At 36.9% G+C, this 15,672-nt stretch overlaps 1 protein-coding gene across 3 annotated transcripts in view; it reads left to right on the top strand.

Moving 5' to 3' along the window:
* The window catches only part of DHX29 (DExH-box helicase 29), a 58,427-nt gene extending 53,853 nt beyond the window's left edge, over positions 1 to 4,574 (top strand). For 2 of the 3 annotated variants that reach the window (XM_004744651.3, XM_045075325.1), the window contains 4 exons: positions 38 to 340; positions 1,245 to 1,376; positions 2,283 to 2,379; positions 4,229 to 4,574. In XM_004744651.3, coding sequence (XP_004744708.1) covers positions 38 to 340; positions 1,245 to 1,376; positions 2,283 to 2,379; positions 4,229 to 4,284 — 588 coding nt within the window. In that variant the 3' untranslated portion in view covers positions 4,285 to 4,574. The remainder of the gene's footprint in view (positions 1 to 37; positions 341 to 1,244; positions 1,377 to 2,282; positions 2,380 to 4,228) is intronic. The other variant, XM_045075324.1, reaches the window with a different exon arrangement.
* Positions 4,575 to 15,672: the final 11,098 nt, after the last annotated feature.

Raw genomic sequence — 15,672 nt, forward strand, 5'->3', positions numbered from 1 at the left:
TTGTGACCTTGTCTCTTTTTAACATAAACCAATCTAGGATGTAAAACAAGAATTAATCAAGTTGGTTAAGGCAGCAGGATTTTCATCATCCACAACACCCAATGACTGGGAAGGAAACAGAGCCTCACAGACCCTTTCCTTCCAAGAAATTGCCCTTCTTAAAGCTGTACTGGCCGCTGGACTATATGACAATGTGGGGAAGATAATCTATACAAAATCAGTTGATGTTACAGAAAAATTGGCTTGCATTGTGGAGACAGCCCAAGGCAAAGCTCAAGTACATCCATCCTCAGTAAATCGAGATTTGCAGACTTATGGATGGCTCTTATACCAGGAGAAGGTAAAGTGCTTATTCTTAATTCCACTATTCAGAGATTTATTCTAGAAGTCAGTTGTAACAAGTCACGATGCCCCAACAAGTATTATATTTGGTTCTCAAGTTGAACAGTTTATTTTTTACATATTTGAAATCTGTGTGTATATAGTTTCTCATAAAAAGTCCTATCTCTTTCACTTAATGAAAGAAAAATATTAAGGTTTCTATGCTATCATCTTTCCTACCTGAAGTAAAGACAATTATAGCAAATAGATATTGTTTAATAATGTATCAGTTCAAAAAAAAAATAATGTATCAGTTCCGAGATTTCAACAAAAGGTGCTACCTCAAAAGAGAACAAAGACATGTTCTATGTGCATTCCAAATAAAGGAGATATGGGATTAGACAGAACTCTATATGATCTGGCAACAGTTTGAGTCACTGTGTAACCCAAGATAGTTTAAAAGTATTTATAGATTACAATTAAGAAAATCTTTTCAGTCGTAGCTTGCTATAAACTAACAAGGATCCATATTTTGAAGTACTGGGTCAAAAATCATTACACTGTCATAACCCTTGAATATAAAAGCTGAGGAATTCCTGACTAATGACCATAACTGAACATTGATCTAAAAACCAGACACTATGAAACTGTTTTATTTTTGAGCTAATTAACAGCATTAGTATTATAAAATGGCTTGTTCATAGTTTCATTTATGCTGAAGGTATATACTTTGCCCTTACAATTAATGTTTTAAAATGCCTTTTAATAGTATAAATGCACAGATGTTAGAATGTAAAGGTAGCTTTACAAAACTTACAGTGTAAATCTTACATGAGCAAATTACAGAAATGCTTACATGAAACAGATGAATGTCTCACATTTTCAGGCTGCAAAGTTTTTTTTCTCTCTTTATTCCTATGCAGGTAAGGTATACCCGAGTTTATCTGAGGGAAACTACTCTAATAACCCCTTTTCCAGTTTTACTTTTTGGTGGTGATATTGAAGTTCAACACCGGGAACGTCTTCTTTCCATTGATGGCTGGATCTATTTTCAGGTACATGCTACAGCTGATCTCATAACATTAAAATTTTCTACTTACAGTAACAGGTAGATTTTTAAAATTTTATTGGTGTTTGCATAGTTTCTCCCTATAATTTCACTGAAAGTGGAAGACTTCCTTATTTTATCTTGCCTATACTGTTTTAAATCAGTTAAATACAAAAATTAAATAATATCCCTACTATTGCAGACTATATTATCAGTAATAATAACTTGCCATCCCTAAGTTAACTGTCTCAGTAGTTAACTTTACATGGATTATTCTAAATTTATTATCCTGATAACCTTGTGATTAATTTCCATATATGAGATACTTATATTCAGTGAGAAGTTTAAATAACTTTCTTAGAGTAAATGAATTGCTGTTATTAGCCAAGCAAGACTTCTAAGCTCCTTCTACTTCATACCAACTGTAAGAAATCACAGCTTTTAATGAGTATGGTCAATTTTTCCTCCAGAAAAATTAGACCAGTCATTGCTACCAGCAATAAGCTTATTTCTTTGTAACCCCATCAACAGTGACCAGCTTTTAAAAAATCTAAAACATTCTGTTACTCTGTGCCATCACAATTTGTCTTAGACTGAAGAAGTAAACTTAAATGCGACTTAAAAAATATATGCAATTCTCTCCAAGAGGTCAGGGTTGTAGAAATTGTCTATTTAAGGTTAGTAAATTACACCTCAGTAAAACTATTAATTCCTTCCCCCAAATTTCAGGCTTCACCTCCACAGTTATTGTAAGAAGTTACAGGAAATAATTTCCCTGTATTTTTCCAATAACATTTTATATTCAAGTCTAGATGTGTTTAAACACATGGTATACATGCTTTCTTTCACTTACTGAAACACATTCACACTCACAGAGATTAACTTTGGACAATATGTCATCTCCTCTCAACAGGCTCCTGTAAAAATAGCTGTCATTTTCAAGCAGCTTAGAGTTCTCATTGATTCTGTTTTAAGAAAAAAGCTTGAAAATCCTAAGATGTCCCTTGAAAGTAAGTATTTGCTTTTAATATAGCTGGAAAACTATTTTTAAACATTTTGAGTACATTAGCACACTGAAGTCTTAACAGTCCATATGATTAAAAATTGTTTTCATAAAATTTACGCTGAATTCCATCAGACTCCTAGACATTGCTTCATTATTCACAATCTAATTATCTTACTCTTTCCTCTTCTAAGCTTTACTTCTAAACTTCTGGCTATTTCCGGGAAAAAAGGATGGTGAAACTGAGCATTGTTAAATTATGATTATAAGGGACATTCTGTGAGGTTCCCAACATGTTTTTATCGACCATTATCACAAAAGTAGAGCTCTAGTCCGTTTAAAAAGTACATTATTTTTCAACAGAAACCTGTAGTAAACACCTGAATTTTCCATTAATCTGGTGCAGTGTTTCCCACCCAAACTTCCCAAATCATCCGAATCGTCTTGGCAGATATTAAAATACAAAGTCCAAAGACCTACCCCAGACCAGACATATTTAATCTTTATGGGAGAGGCCTGTGTGTTATTTTTTAATCACTTAATTTATAACCCTTTCCCCTACTGCCATCCCCCTTTTTAAATAGAGTAACTTTTATTAAACTGGATTATTTTACTGGTAAAATTTGTCATTTAGGATTTGTTTGGTTAAATCTTCATGCTTTGATTTAAGGTGTTTCTCTATGCCCTCTATATCCTGCGAACTATATAGTAGTTCTATCTAAAGCTTTGATTAATTGGATTTCTAGGAAAAGGATATTTTCTGCTTGCTGCTCTGTTCTTCCCATTGCATCACATTACAAAGCATTTCAGTTTGGTTTTCCCACTTTGAATGATGTTAAGAATTGATCAGTGGGTTGCAGCATGATTGATTGTATTTAACAAGTATCTCAGTTAATGCTCATAGAATAAAATGTTGGAAGCTATGGATCTAGTGCTACTACCCTCAAACTTAGGGAGCTTAAAATTCATGGTTCTTTTTAGATCGTCATTGTTTCCCTTTTAGCAAATGATCTTTTCTTTTTCTTCCTTCCTTCCTTCCTTCCTTCATTTATTTATTAATTAATGTCAGAGTAGCCCCCAAGACTGAGTGTCAGGCCATGGGCCCAGTTATCAGAATTTCTCAGGGTACTCTCTTACTGAAGTGTCTAATGTAAAGACAGAATTTCAGTCTTGCAGCCCTGATTATTACACCTATCTGAAGGGCAGTGAAGTTCTTAAGAAGTCACAGTCTCGGAACAACTGTTGAAAAGGCGAAGCATCTGTTAACATAACCTCCTTAGCAAATACTGTAGCCTCTGTTGCTCTGTTTGTCAGATTAATTGGTGTTTATACTTTTGTTGTGTAGAGAGATCTGTCACTTCCCCATTGACACCTCTCCAAGAGTTCTTCCCTGTTAGAAGTTACTGTTTCTGTTCAGACTAAACATGGAGCAACTGGTATCAGTTCCTCCTCCTTTGTCCATACCGTGGAAATCCTGACATATTCTGAAGACGATGGAACAGCTTATAGATCCTTCAGTATATCTGAGCCAGGTGACAAAGTTAGCAAACTACCTGTCTTAAAAGAATTTTTAAATAAATAATTCCTTATAAAGGACAAATAGTTAAATCACATCACTTTTTGGGGCACTGGCCTACTTGTCATAGTAGGGTCAAATAACTATAACAATAATATCTGTAGAGCAACAAATCCTATTTGTGGACATCTCTAGGTTTCTTGTGAATATTTCTGGTATAGTCTTGTATTCTAATATAAAAGAATCTTCTAATCAAGTATGCCTGCTGTTCACATGTGTATACTTTGGGAATTTAGCCAGGTGATGAATTTGTTCATGGGTGCCTTTTTCTTCCACTCAGATGACAAGATTCTGCAGATCATTACAGAATTGATAAAAACAGAGAATCATAACTGAAACTGAAAGTCATGGTCAACTGCTTTAAAAATAAAGATGAAGAATCGCTTCTCGGCCTTTTGGCTAAGATCAAGTGTAAAAATAAAGATGAAGATACAGTCATGAAATTATGTGAAAATGGACCATCACATTAAGTATTTCAGTACTTAAAATGTTGGTACTAGCCATAACTTAAAGGTGACGGGAAAAAAAGCACATACTTTAAACATGTGTAATTTTCTAGTTCCTTTTTAATGATAATTATTTGCAATGTATTTAGCACTACATTTACAATAAATCCTTTGGTATCATCCATGCTTCATACATCATTATGTGCCTATGGGCAAGGCCTGTGTCTGTAGTATCTGTAACTTAGTGTCCTGATTCCCTGTGTATACACTTTATGCTCTACCAGTCCTTCTTATCTGGAGAGTTTAGACCTTTTCGACCCGCAAGAGAAAGTGCAAAAACTCCAAAACCAGTTGCAATTAAATTTCCTTGAAAAGAACAACTTCAGAATCAATTATTTAATATTTATAACCAAAATAGTATTAATAGATACACACTGTATGCAAAGATGTCTACTTCCTGCTAGACAATAGGCAGGAATGGCTAATGCTACTGTGAACCTTGGGATGGACGGCTTAACCATTTTCCTCCATCCTAAGTAAGCTTTGGTATCAATGCCCTTGAACCCTTTTTTGTACCCATAACTGAATTAGTAAAGTCAATTACTTTGAGATAGTAAAATATGCTTAGATCTTTTTCAAGGGTCTCAGTAGCTTTTGAAACAACATTCTGATTACATCGAGGAATTTTCCCTTCATTTCCAGTCAAGATTGTTGAAGAACTTCAAAAATAGACCTGTGTAGACCAGATAGCAGGAATTGTATCTGAAGGACGAAAGATTGACTGCTTGACTCTCTTAATAGGTACTCAGTATTTGTTGATGAAAGAATAAAAAAAGCTATAATTTCCATTTTATGTGCACTTTATGTGGGAGTAAAAATAATACTTAGTAGTAATTATGTGCCTATGGGCAATAACTTTCTGCCTGCAGTGGGATAAGGGAGTTAGGAACAAAGAGTCAAATATGATTGCAGTTGGGAATCATCAGCTAGTGCCGTTAATAGAACTGGACATTGTCAGATCAAAGAGCTAGTTTGGGTGCTAAAGGAATTTCAGTTTGTAACATGGAGACAGAAATGTGGAGTCCTGAACTAATGTTTCCCATCACTAGGTGTATGCAAGCTGGTGCCCAAATGGTTTTTATGTATTGATTTAATGCTTAGAACAACCTATGAGTAGGTAGTACATTATTCCCATTGTACAAATGAGCAGACAGGCACAGAGAAGTGAAGTAACTTGCCCAGATCAAACTGGCAGTAAGTGGCAGAGGCTTGATGGCTCTAGAACCATTTGAATTTCTGAAATGTAACTGTAGCCTTATTCCTTTGAAGTTGTCAAATAGTGGCATCAGGATTAGGGCCTTTGGGCTAGAGTTTTCCATAGGTTTATCATTGTTAAAGATGTGGGAGTGGAGAAAAGCACCGAAGGAGAGAGCAGCTGGAAGACACATGAGGTTAAAATCTTGCAGCGCTCCCTATTTCACAGTCCGTTCAGTCCTTTCCATCTCCCCAGCCATCCCTCCAACCCAGGTCATTGTCATCTTTCACCTACGTCACTGTAGTAATCACCAAACTGGGCTCTCCCCTCCCCATCCCTCTGTAATCCATTCTTCTCTACAACTGTAAGAATGAGCTTTTTAATTTTTATTTTTTACATTTTAATTCCAGTATATTTAACATACAGTGTTACATTAGTTCCAGGGGTATATGATATAGTGACTGAACAGCTCTGTACATTACTCAGTGCTCATCATGACAAGTGCTCATCATTCCCTGACCCACCTCCTCTGGGGTAACCATCAGGTTGGTTCTCTACAGTTAAGAATCTGTATTTTGATTTGTCTCTTTTTTCCCCTTGGTCCTTTGATTGTTTCCTTAAATTCCACCTAAGTGAAATCTCATGGTATTTGTCTTTCTCTGACATATTTCACTCAGCCTAATACCCTCTAGTTCCATCTATGGTGTTGCAGATGGCAGGCTTTCATTCTTTTATGGCTAAGTAATACCCCAAAATATACATATGTATCACACCTTTCTAAGAATGATCTTTGAAAGATACTTATTGTTTAGCTGATTTAAACCCTTTCTGGTCTCCCAGTGTCTTTCAAATAAAAACTCCTAACCATGACCTACAAAGTTCTGTTCCTCACTACCCTCCAACCTCCTCTCCTCCTCTCCCAAATTTCTCACAGTGCTCCAGCCACACCAGACTCCTTTTGAATCCTAGAAGATTCTAAGAGACTTTTTAAACATTTGCACTTGCTATTTTCTGCTGTAAAGTACTGCTTATGTTCTTTACCAAAAAGACCTTACCCTGCATCAGTGATAATCTCCACAGACCACCCTACATATTTCTTCACTGACCACCCTTCCTGAAGTCCATCTCCCCTTTTAATTATTCTCACCACACAGTACTCTTCTTAACATGAAATAACCACTTTTTGAGTTCTCCCACTAGACAATCCGCAGCACCACGGCTGTTTCACTCACTCATGTATACTGAGCACAGTGCCTGGCACATACAGGCATTCAGTCAATGTCTGCTAAATGAAAGAGTAACATGAGGGAGTAGAGAGGAAGGAGTTCAAATATGGCTGCAGTTTCTTGACGAAGTCAAGGAAGGAGAGTTTCTGGAAGCAAGAGTATTGTCAACAACTGTTATGGACTAAGACACCATAAAGAGATCAAACTTTAGAGAGCAGTTTGAATTAAGGGTGGGAAGGAAGGACATGGTCACAGACCTATACATTTGAAGACTGACTAGGATTCGCAGGACTCTGGGTATGGCTGACTCTAGAGAAAGGATACGCAACAGGAAAAAACACACAGAATCTGGAGGAATCTACACATAGACTCCCTACACATATTCAGCCTTTCTGCCCACAGATGCCCAGGTGAGACTCCGAGTCCACAAGTATTTTACTGGAGGCTGGTCACTTAGGCACAAAGACCAATACCATAACTATAAAAATTCCAGACTCCCAGAAGGAAAGCAGGTATTAAGTACCCCAAGCAGGCAAAACAGTGTTATCTGAAAAACATGGAATTTTCCAAAGCCAAGTGAACAGGCTCCAGTCAAGAGCCAACTGTGCAGGCAGGTCCTTCTAAAGAGAGCAATCTTGAGGCCTGCCATGTTAACTCTAATGCACGCAAAGCATATTTTTTAGGGAATGAATACAAACTAAAAGGTCAGTGCACCAAATAAGGAGTACTCTTTACAGATGTGATGAAGAAGCAATGTTTAAGAAGTTGAATGAGATATTTTAGGATGGGAAGATTGGCACTAATTTACAGACAAAATAGAACCAGGAGACAGTAAGAATAATACTAGAATGCTCAACTGTCGATCACAGGATCTTGAGTTCAAGCCCAGCACTAGACATGGAACCTCCCTACAAATAGATATGTATATATATTTACATTGAATAATATTAGCATCTGAGGGAGCCCAAGAATGGACTAAAGAATATCAGGAACAAGCTGGAAAGGCTTTTTGGCTTTCTCAGCAATGAATGCTTAGGGGCTTGAGGAAATGAGCAGCTAAAATTGATAGTGAGCTTTTTTGCTTTCAAGTGACCATGGGATCTTAGAATGAAAGAGACGGTCTCATTGAATTGTTGACCAAAAATGCTTACATAGAGGCAAACAGGGCCAGAAAAGAGGCCATGGACTAGGAAAATGGAGAGGCTGAGGAATTAGAGGTCAGGATCTAATCCCAATTCATTGTGAATAAAGTAAGGAGGCTGATTAAGGAAGAGAATTTGAGAATTTAAAATTTGAGATGTAGTTGTTGCAGTAATAACTAAACCTAATGCTGGTGGATAGCAAAATAAAGATGGTTATCACTGAAGGTAGGTTCAGAACACAGTAGGCCAGTACTTCTGTGCTATAATTATAATTATAATTATAATTATTGGGAAAGCAGGAAAGTGCCCTGCAACTTAATAGCAAAGATAATGAATAAATAAGCAAATGAATGAATGAGAGGATCACATGATAAAATGGCATGCTCTTCAGGTAAGAACATGTTGAATCCTGGTGGTGGGACAGGAATATGTCAACCTTTTCTCATTGAATCAATTCTTGCATTTAGAAGTACAACAGTCTATTAGGATTAGCTGGAAGCAAAGAAAACATTAAAGGAAAGCATATTTCCATTAAAAAATTTTTAAATTGAGCATGATGTGATAAGCACTGAGTAATAAAAGCTTTATTATATTTTTGTTTATTCCTGACAACAATCCTGAGAGGGAAGGGGTAATGTATTTCCAATTTACAAATAAGGAAATGGAGCCTAAGAAGCTAAATTTTCTAAGGTTACTCAGCTAGTGATGAAAAATGAAAAGATGACTGAAAAATAATCTGAGCAGTGTACTGACAAAGAGATAGGCATATATATCTTTGGAACAGAACTGAGAGTTCAGAAATAAGCCAACCTGTCTATGGAGAGCTGATTTTTAGTAAGTGTGCCAAGGCCATCAATGGGAAAAGAATAGCCTTTGCAAGAAATGGTACTGGGATAAATGGATATCCAGAGACAAAAGAATTAATTTGGAACTTTATCTTACATTATATACAAAAAGCTGCAAGTGCATGCCAAAGCTAAAAGTAAAAACACTAGTCCTTCAAAAGACACCACAAGGAAGTAAAAAGACAACCTGTGGAATGGAAGAAATTATTTGTAAATTATCTCTCTGATAAGGGACTTGTATCTAGAATATATAAAGAGCTGTTACAACTCAGCAGTAAAATGACAACCCAATTAAAAACTGAGCAAACTAGGAACAGAAGGAAATTCCTGCAACATAATAAAGACCATATGTGAAAATCCCAGAGCTAAAATCATACGGAATGGTGAAAAACAAAGCTTTTACTCTAAGATCAGGAACAAGCAAGGATGCCCACTCTAATCTTTGTATTCAACATAATACTAGAAGATACTGGAAGTGCTAGCCAGAGCAAACTAGGCAAGAAAGAGAAATAAAAGGCATTTGAATCTGGGGCACCTGGGTGGCTCAGTGGGTTAAAGCCTCTACCTTCAGCTCAGGTCATGATCCCAGGGTCCTGGGATTGAGCCCCGCATCGGGCTTTCTGCTCAGCAGGGAGCCTGCTTCCTCCTCTCTCTCTCTGCCTACCGTGATCTCTGTCAAATAAATTAATTTTTTTTAAAAAGACATTCAAATCAGAAAGGAAGAAGTAAAATTACCTGTTTGCAAGTGACATGTTTTATGTAGAAACACACACACACACACACACACACACACACATTAGAAATAATAAATGAATTTAGAAAAGTTGTAGGATAAAAAATTAACATATAAAAATCAGTTGCATTTCTATACACTTAACAAAAAGAAAGTTAAGAAAACAATCCCATTTTCAAAGGCATAAAAAATAATTACTTAGGAAAAAGTTTAACCAAAGAGGCAGAAGATTTGTATACTAATAACGTTGCTAAAATAAAGATAACACAAAAGAAAATTAAATGCTCATGGATTGGAAGACTGAATATTTTTTAAATGTCTATACTACCCAAAATGGTCTGCAGATTTGATGCACTGCCTATAAATGTCCCAATGGTATTTTTTTCACAGAAATAGGAAAAACAATTCTAAAATTTATAATGGAACCACAAATGGCCCTGATTAGCCAATACAATCTTGAACAAAGCTGAAGGCCTCACACTTCCTGATTTTTAAACATTACGAAGCTATAGTAATCAAAATGAAGTGGTATTGGGATATCCAAGACAGACATATAAAACAACAGGACAGAATAGAGGACGCAGAAGGAAATCCACACTTACAGGGTCAGATGATCTTCAAAAGTGTGCCAAAACTTAGTATGGAGAGAATAGTCTCTTCAACAGAAGCTATTGAGAAATTGGATATCCATATGCAGAAAAATGAAACTGCACTCCTATCTTCTACCACACACAACAATCAAGTAAGAATAAAGACAGAATAAGATCTAAAACTGTAAAACTATTAAGAAAACTAGGGTAAAAATTCAAAGGATTCATTGGATAGGACACTAAAAGTACAGGCAAGAAAGCAAAGATACAGAGTAGGACTACATCAAATTAAAAAGTTTCTGTACAATGAAGGAAACAATAAAGAGATAAAAAGCTATCTATGGTATGGGTGATACCATACCATACCATACCATACCATACCATATTTGCAAGCCATGTATCTCACAAGGAGTTAATCTCCAAAACCAGTAAATACTCCTACGACTCAATAACAAACCCCAAATACCCTGATTTTTAAAATGAGTAAAGGACTTGAATAAACATTTCTCCAAGGACAAAAAAATGGCTGACAGGTATATGAAAAGATGATCAACATTACTAACCATCAGGGAAATGTGAATCATAACCATAATGAGATACTCCCTCACCACTACAAAGATAACTAAAAAAGCAGACAGTTTCAAGTGTTGGGGAGAATCTGGAGAAAATGAACATCTCATACCTTGCTGGGGGAATATAAAAATCATGCAGCCACTTGGGAAAACAGTTTGGCAGTTCCTCAAAAAGTTAAATGAAGACAACGTATGACCCAGCAGAAATCCCATTTCTGACTATATACCCAAGAGAAATAAACACCTATGTCCATACAAAAAGCTGTACATGACCCCAAACGGCCAAAGCAACTTGAGAAGAATAAAGTGGGAAATATCAAGCTCTCAGGTTTCACACTCTACCACAAAGCTACAGTGATCAAAGCAGTATGGTACTGGCAAGAAAACGCTATAGATCAAAAGAATAGACTAGAGAGGCCAGAAATACACCCACACTTACCAGATCAATTAATCTATGAGAAAAGAGGCAAGAATATGCAATGAGGAAAAGACAGTCTTTTCAGTAAATGGTTTTGGGAATACTAAACATGCAAAAGAATGAAAAGGGACCACTAATTTGCATCATACACAAAAACACATTCAAGATGGATTAAAGACTTGAAGGGGGGAGAAGCAAGATGGCAGAAGAATAGGAGACCTAAATTTCATCTGGTCCCAGGAATTGAGCTAGATAGTTATCAAACCACTCTGAACACCTACAAACTCAAAAGGAGATCGAAGAGAAGAACAGCAATTTTAGGAACAGAAAAGCAACTACTTTCTGGAAGGTAGGGTGTGTGGAGAAGTGAAACCGAGGCAATATATAGAAAGATAGACCACAGGGGAGGGAGGGGCCAGCTCCTGGCAAGCGGTAAAACAGCAGAAAACAAAGTTGGAACTTTGACAAGTCTGCCTCAAGGTGTCTGGGTGGCTCGGTTGGGTGACTGCCTTTGGCTCAGGTCATGATCCTGGAGTCCGGGGATTGAGTCCCACATCAGGCTCCTTGCTTAACGGGGAGTCTGCTTCTCTTTCTGACCTTCCCCTTCCCATGCTCTCTTTCATTCGCTTCCTCTCAATAAAATCTTTAAAAATAAAAAAAAAAAAAAAAAAAGAAGAAGAAGAAGAAGAAGTCTGCTCCACTGAGGGACATTGCTCCAGTGGCTACGTAGGGGGTGGAATCCTAGATGAGTCAGTATGGTTTCAGGACCCTCGGGGGTCACAGAAAGACTGGGGGAGCCTGAGTGTGGCAGAGCTCCCAGGTATCAGAGCAGGAAGCCGACTGCAAAGACGGAGCCGAGAAGTGAGCTCTCAGCTTGGGGCTGCCATAAACCATGATCAGAGGCAAAGATGGGGCACTACTCTTCAAGCAGGGACCCTAGAAGTGGCAGATCCAGGGCAACCCCCACCCTTCTTCTCCTGGGAGGAGTGGCACAGGAGTAAGTTGCAGGAATTGGCTGGGTTTGGAGACTCCAAATGGGGCCATGCGCCAGAGATAGAAACAAGCTGGGTAAGCATGGAGTATGGCCAGAGACCAGGGAGACTGGAGGGTTTGACTGCTTTTCTCTGAGGGCACACTGAGGAGGGGGGCCCCAACCTCTCAGCTCCTCCGGGACTGGAGATTGGGAGGCCACCATCTTCATTCCCATCCTCCAAAGCTACAGAAAACATTCAGGGAACAAAAACTCTGAGAGTGAGCCCAAGAGATTACTTAGCCTGGCACCTGGCAAAGGCAATTCTGTCTCAGGCAAAAACATTTGAGACTCACTGCAACAAGCCCCTCCCCCCAAAAGATCAGCAAGAACATCCAGCCAAGGCCAAGTTTACTGATCAATGAGAGCTGCAAAACACCATGAGAATATAACACAAAGAATTCATGGCTTTTTCCCCATGATTCTTTAGTCTTTGGAATTTAAATTTTTTTAATTTTGGGGTTTTTTTCTTTTTAAAAAATTTTTTTCTTTCCTATTTTAACCTATTTTAACTATTTTATCAACACCTTTTTAAAAAACTCTTTTAATTGTCATTTTTATGGTCATATTCGATCCCTTCATTGTATTTAACCTTATTGTTTGTTTACATATAAGTTTTCCTTCTTTAAAATTTTGGGATGCAGTTTCTTCTAACAGACCAAAATATACCTTAAATCTTGCATATAGCCTTGTTCTGATCACATTCTCTCCCTTTTTATTCCTTTTTCAACCAACTGCTTATCAATTCCTTTTTTAAAATCTTTTTAAATTTTCATCTTTACAGTCATATTCCATCCCTTCATCATGTTTACCCTTATTTTTATATATTTTTTTCTTTAAAATTTGGGAAGCAGTTTCTTCTAACATACCAAAATACACCCAACATCAAGTGTGTGGCTCTGTTCTATTCACCAGCCTAATCCTATTCTTTCTTCCCTATCTTCCCACCAACCCCCGCTGGTTTCAGGTCTCTTCTGATTTGGTTAGTGTATATTTTTCTGGGGTTGCTCTTACCCTTTTAGCATTTTGTTCTCTCATTCATCTATTCTTCTCTGGACAAAATGACAAGGAGGAAAATTCACTTCAAAAAAAAAAAAAAAGAACAAGAGACAGTACCTACTGCTAGGGACCTTATGGACATTAATAAGATGTAGAACTAGAGTTCAGAATGATCGTTATAAAGATGCTAGCTGGACTTGAAAAAAGCATAAACAATACTAGAGAATCCCTTTCTGGAGAAATAAAATCACTTCCTGGAGAAATAAAAGAACTAAAATCTAACCAAGTTGAAATAAAAGAAGCTATTAATGAGGTACAATAAAAAATGGTGGCTCTTACTGCTAGGATAAATGAGGCATAAGAGAGATTTAGTGATATAGAAGACCAAATGATGGAGAATAAAGATGCTAAGAAAAAGATAAAAAACGAAGGATCACAAAGGGAGAATTTTAGGGATAAATGATACAGTAAGACAAAATAATATTAGAATAATTGGGATCCCAGAAGAAGAAGAAAGAGAGGAGCACAAGGTATATTGGAGCAAATTATCATGAGAATTTCCCTAACTGGGGAAAGAGAAGCACCAAAATTCAGGAGGCACAGAGAATCACCCTCAAAATCAGTAAAAACAGGTCAACACCCCATCATCTAATAGTAAAACTTACAAGTCTCAGAGACAAAGAGAAAATCCTGAAAGTAACTTAGGACAAAAGGTATGTAACCTACAAATGTAGAAATATTGGATTGGCAACAGACCTATCCACAGAGACGTGGCAGGCCAAAAAGAACTGGCATGGTATATTCAGAGCACTAAATGAGAAAAATATGCAGCCAAAAAGACTATATCCAGCTAGGCTGTCATTGAAAATAGAAGGAGAAATAAAAAACTTCCAGGACAAACAAAAACTAAAAGAATTTGCAAACATCAAACCAGCCCTACATTGAAAGGGGTCCTCTAAGCAAAGAGAGAACCTGAAAGTAACAGACCAGAAGGTAACAGAGACAGTACACAGTAACAGTCACCTTATAGGCAGTACAATGGCACTAAATTCATATATTTCAAGAGTTACCCTGAATGTAAAGGGGTTAAATGCCCTAATCAAAACACACAGGGTATCAGAATGAATAAAAAAACAAGACTCATCGATATGCTGTCTACAAGAAACTCATTTTAGACCCAAAGATACATCCAGATTTAAAGTGAGAGTATGGAAAACAATTTGCCATGCTAATGGACATCAAAAGAAAGATGAGGTGGCAATCCTTTTATCAGATAAATTAGATTTTAAGCCAAAGACTATAATAAGAGATGAAGAAGGACACTATATCATACCTAAAGGGTTTGTCCAACAAGAAGTTCTAACAATTTTAAATATCTATGCCCCTAACATGAGAGCAGCCAATTATATAAACCAATTAATAACAAAACCAAAGAAACACATCAACAATAATACAATAATAGTTGGGGACTTTAATACCCCCCTCACTGAAATGGACAGATTATCTAAGTGAAAGATCAACAAGGAAATAAAGGCTTTAAATGACACACTGGACCAGATGGACATCACAGATATATTCAGAACATTCCATCCCAAAGCAACAGAATATACATTATTCTCCAATGCACAAGGAACATTGTCTAGAATAGATCACATCCTGGGCCACAAATCAGATCTCCACTGGTACCGAAAGACTGGGATCATCCCCTGCATATTTTCAGAACACAATGCTTTGAAACTAGAACTCAACCACAAGAGGAAATTTGGAAAGAACCCAAATACGTGGAGGGTAAAGAGCATCCTACTAAAGAATGAATGGGTCAACCAGAAATTAAAGAAGAATTAGAAAGATTCATGGAAACAAATGAAAATGAAAACACAACTGTTCAAAATCTTTAAGACACAGCAAAGGCAGTCCTGAGAGGAAAGTATATAGCAATACAAGCCTTTCTCAAGAAACAAGAAAGGTCTCAAATACACACCCTAAGCCTAAACCTAAAGGAGCTGGAGAAAGAACAGCTAATAAAGCCTAAACCCAGCAGGAAAAGAGAAATAATAAAGATCAGAGCAGAAATCAATGAAACATAAACCAGAAGAAAAGTAGAACAGATCAATGAAACTAGGAGTTGGTTCTTTGAAAGAATTGATGAAATTGATAAAGCCCTGGCTAGACTTAGCAAAAAGAAAAGAGAAAGGACCCAAATTAATAAAATCATGAATGAAGGAAGAGAGATCACAGCCAACATCAAGAAATACAAACAATTATAAAAACATATTATGAGCAACTATATGCCAGCAAATTTGACAATCTGGAAGAAATGGATGCAGTCCTAGAAACATATAAACTACCAAAATTGAACCAGAAAGAAAGGAAGAAATAGAAAACCTGAACAAACCCATAACCAGTAAGGAGATTGAAGCAGTCATTAAAAATCTCCCAACAGGGGCACCTGGGTAGCTCAGTGGGTT

The sequence above is a fragment of the Mustela putorius genome, unplaced genomic scaffold, assembly GCF_011764305.1.
Source record: "Mustela putorius furo isolate JIRA1106 unplaced genomic scaffold, ASM1176430v1.1 tig00000145_pilon_pilon_pilon, whole genome shotgun sequence".
NCBI classification, from domain to species: Eukaryota; Metazoa; Chordata; class Mammalia; order Carnivora; family Mustelidae; genus Mustela; species Mustela putorius.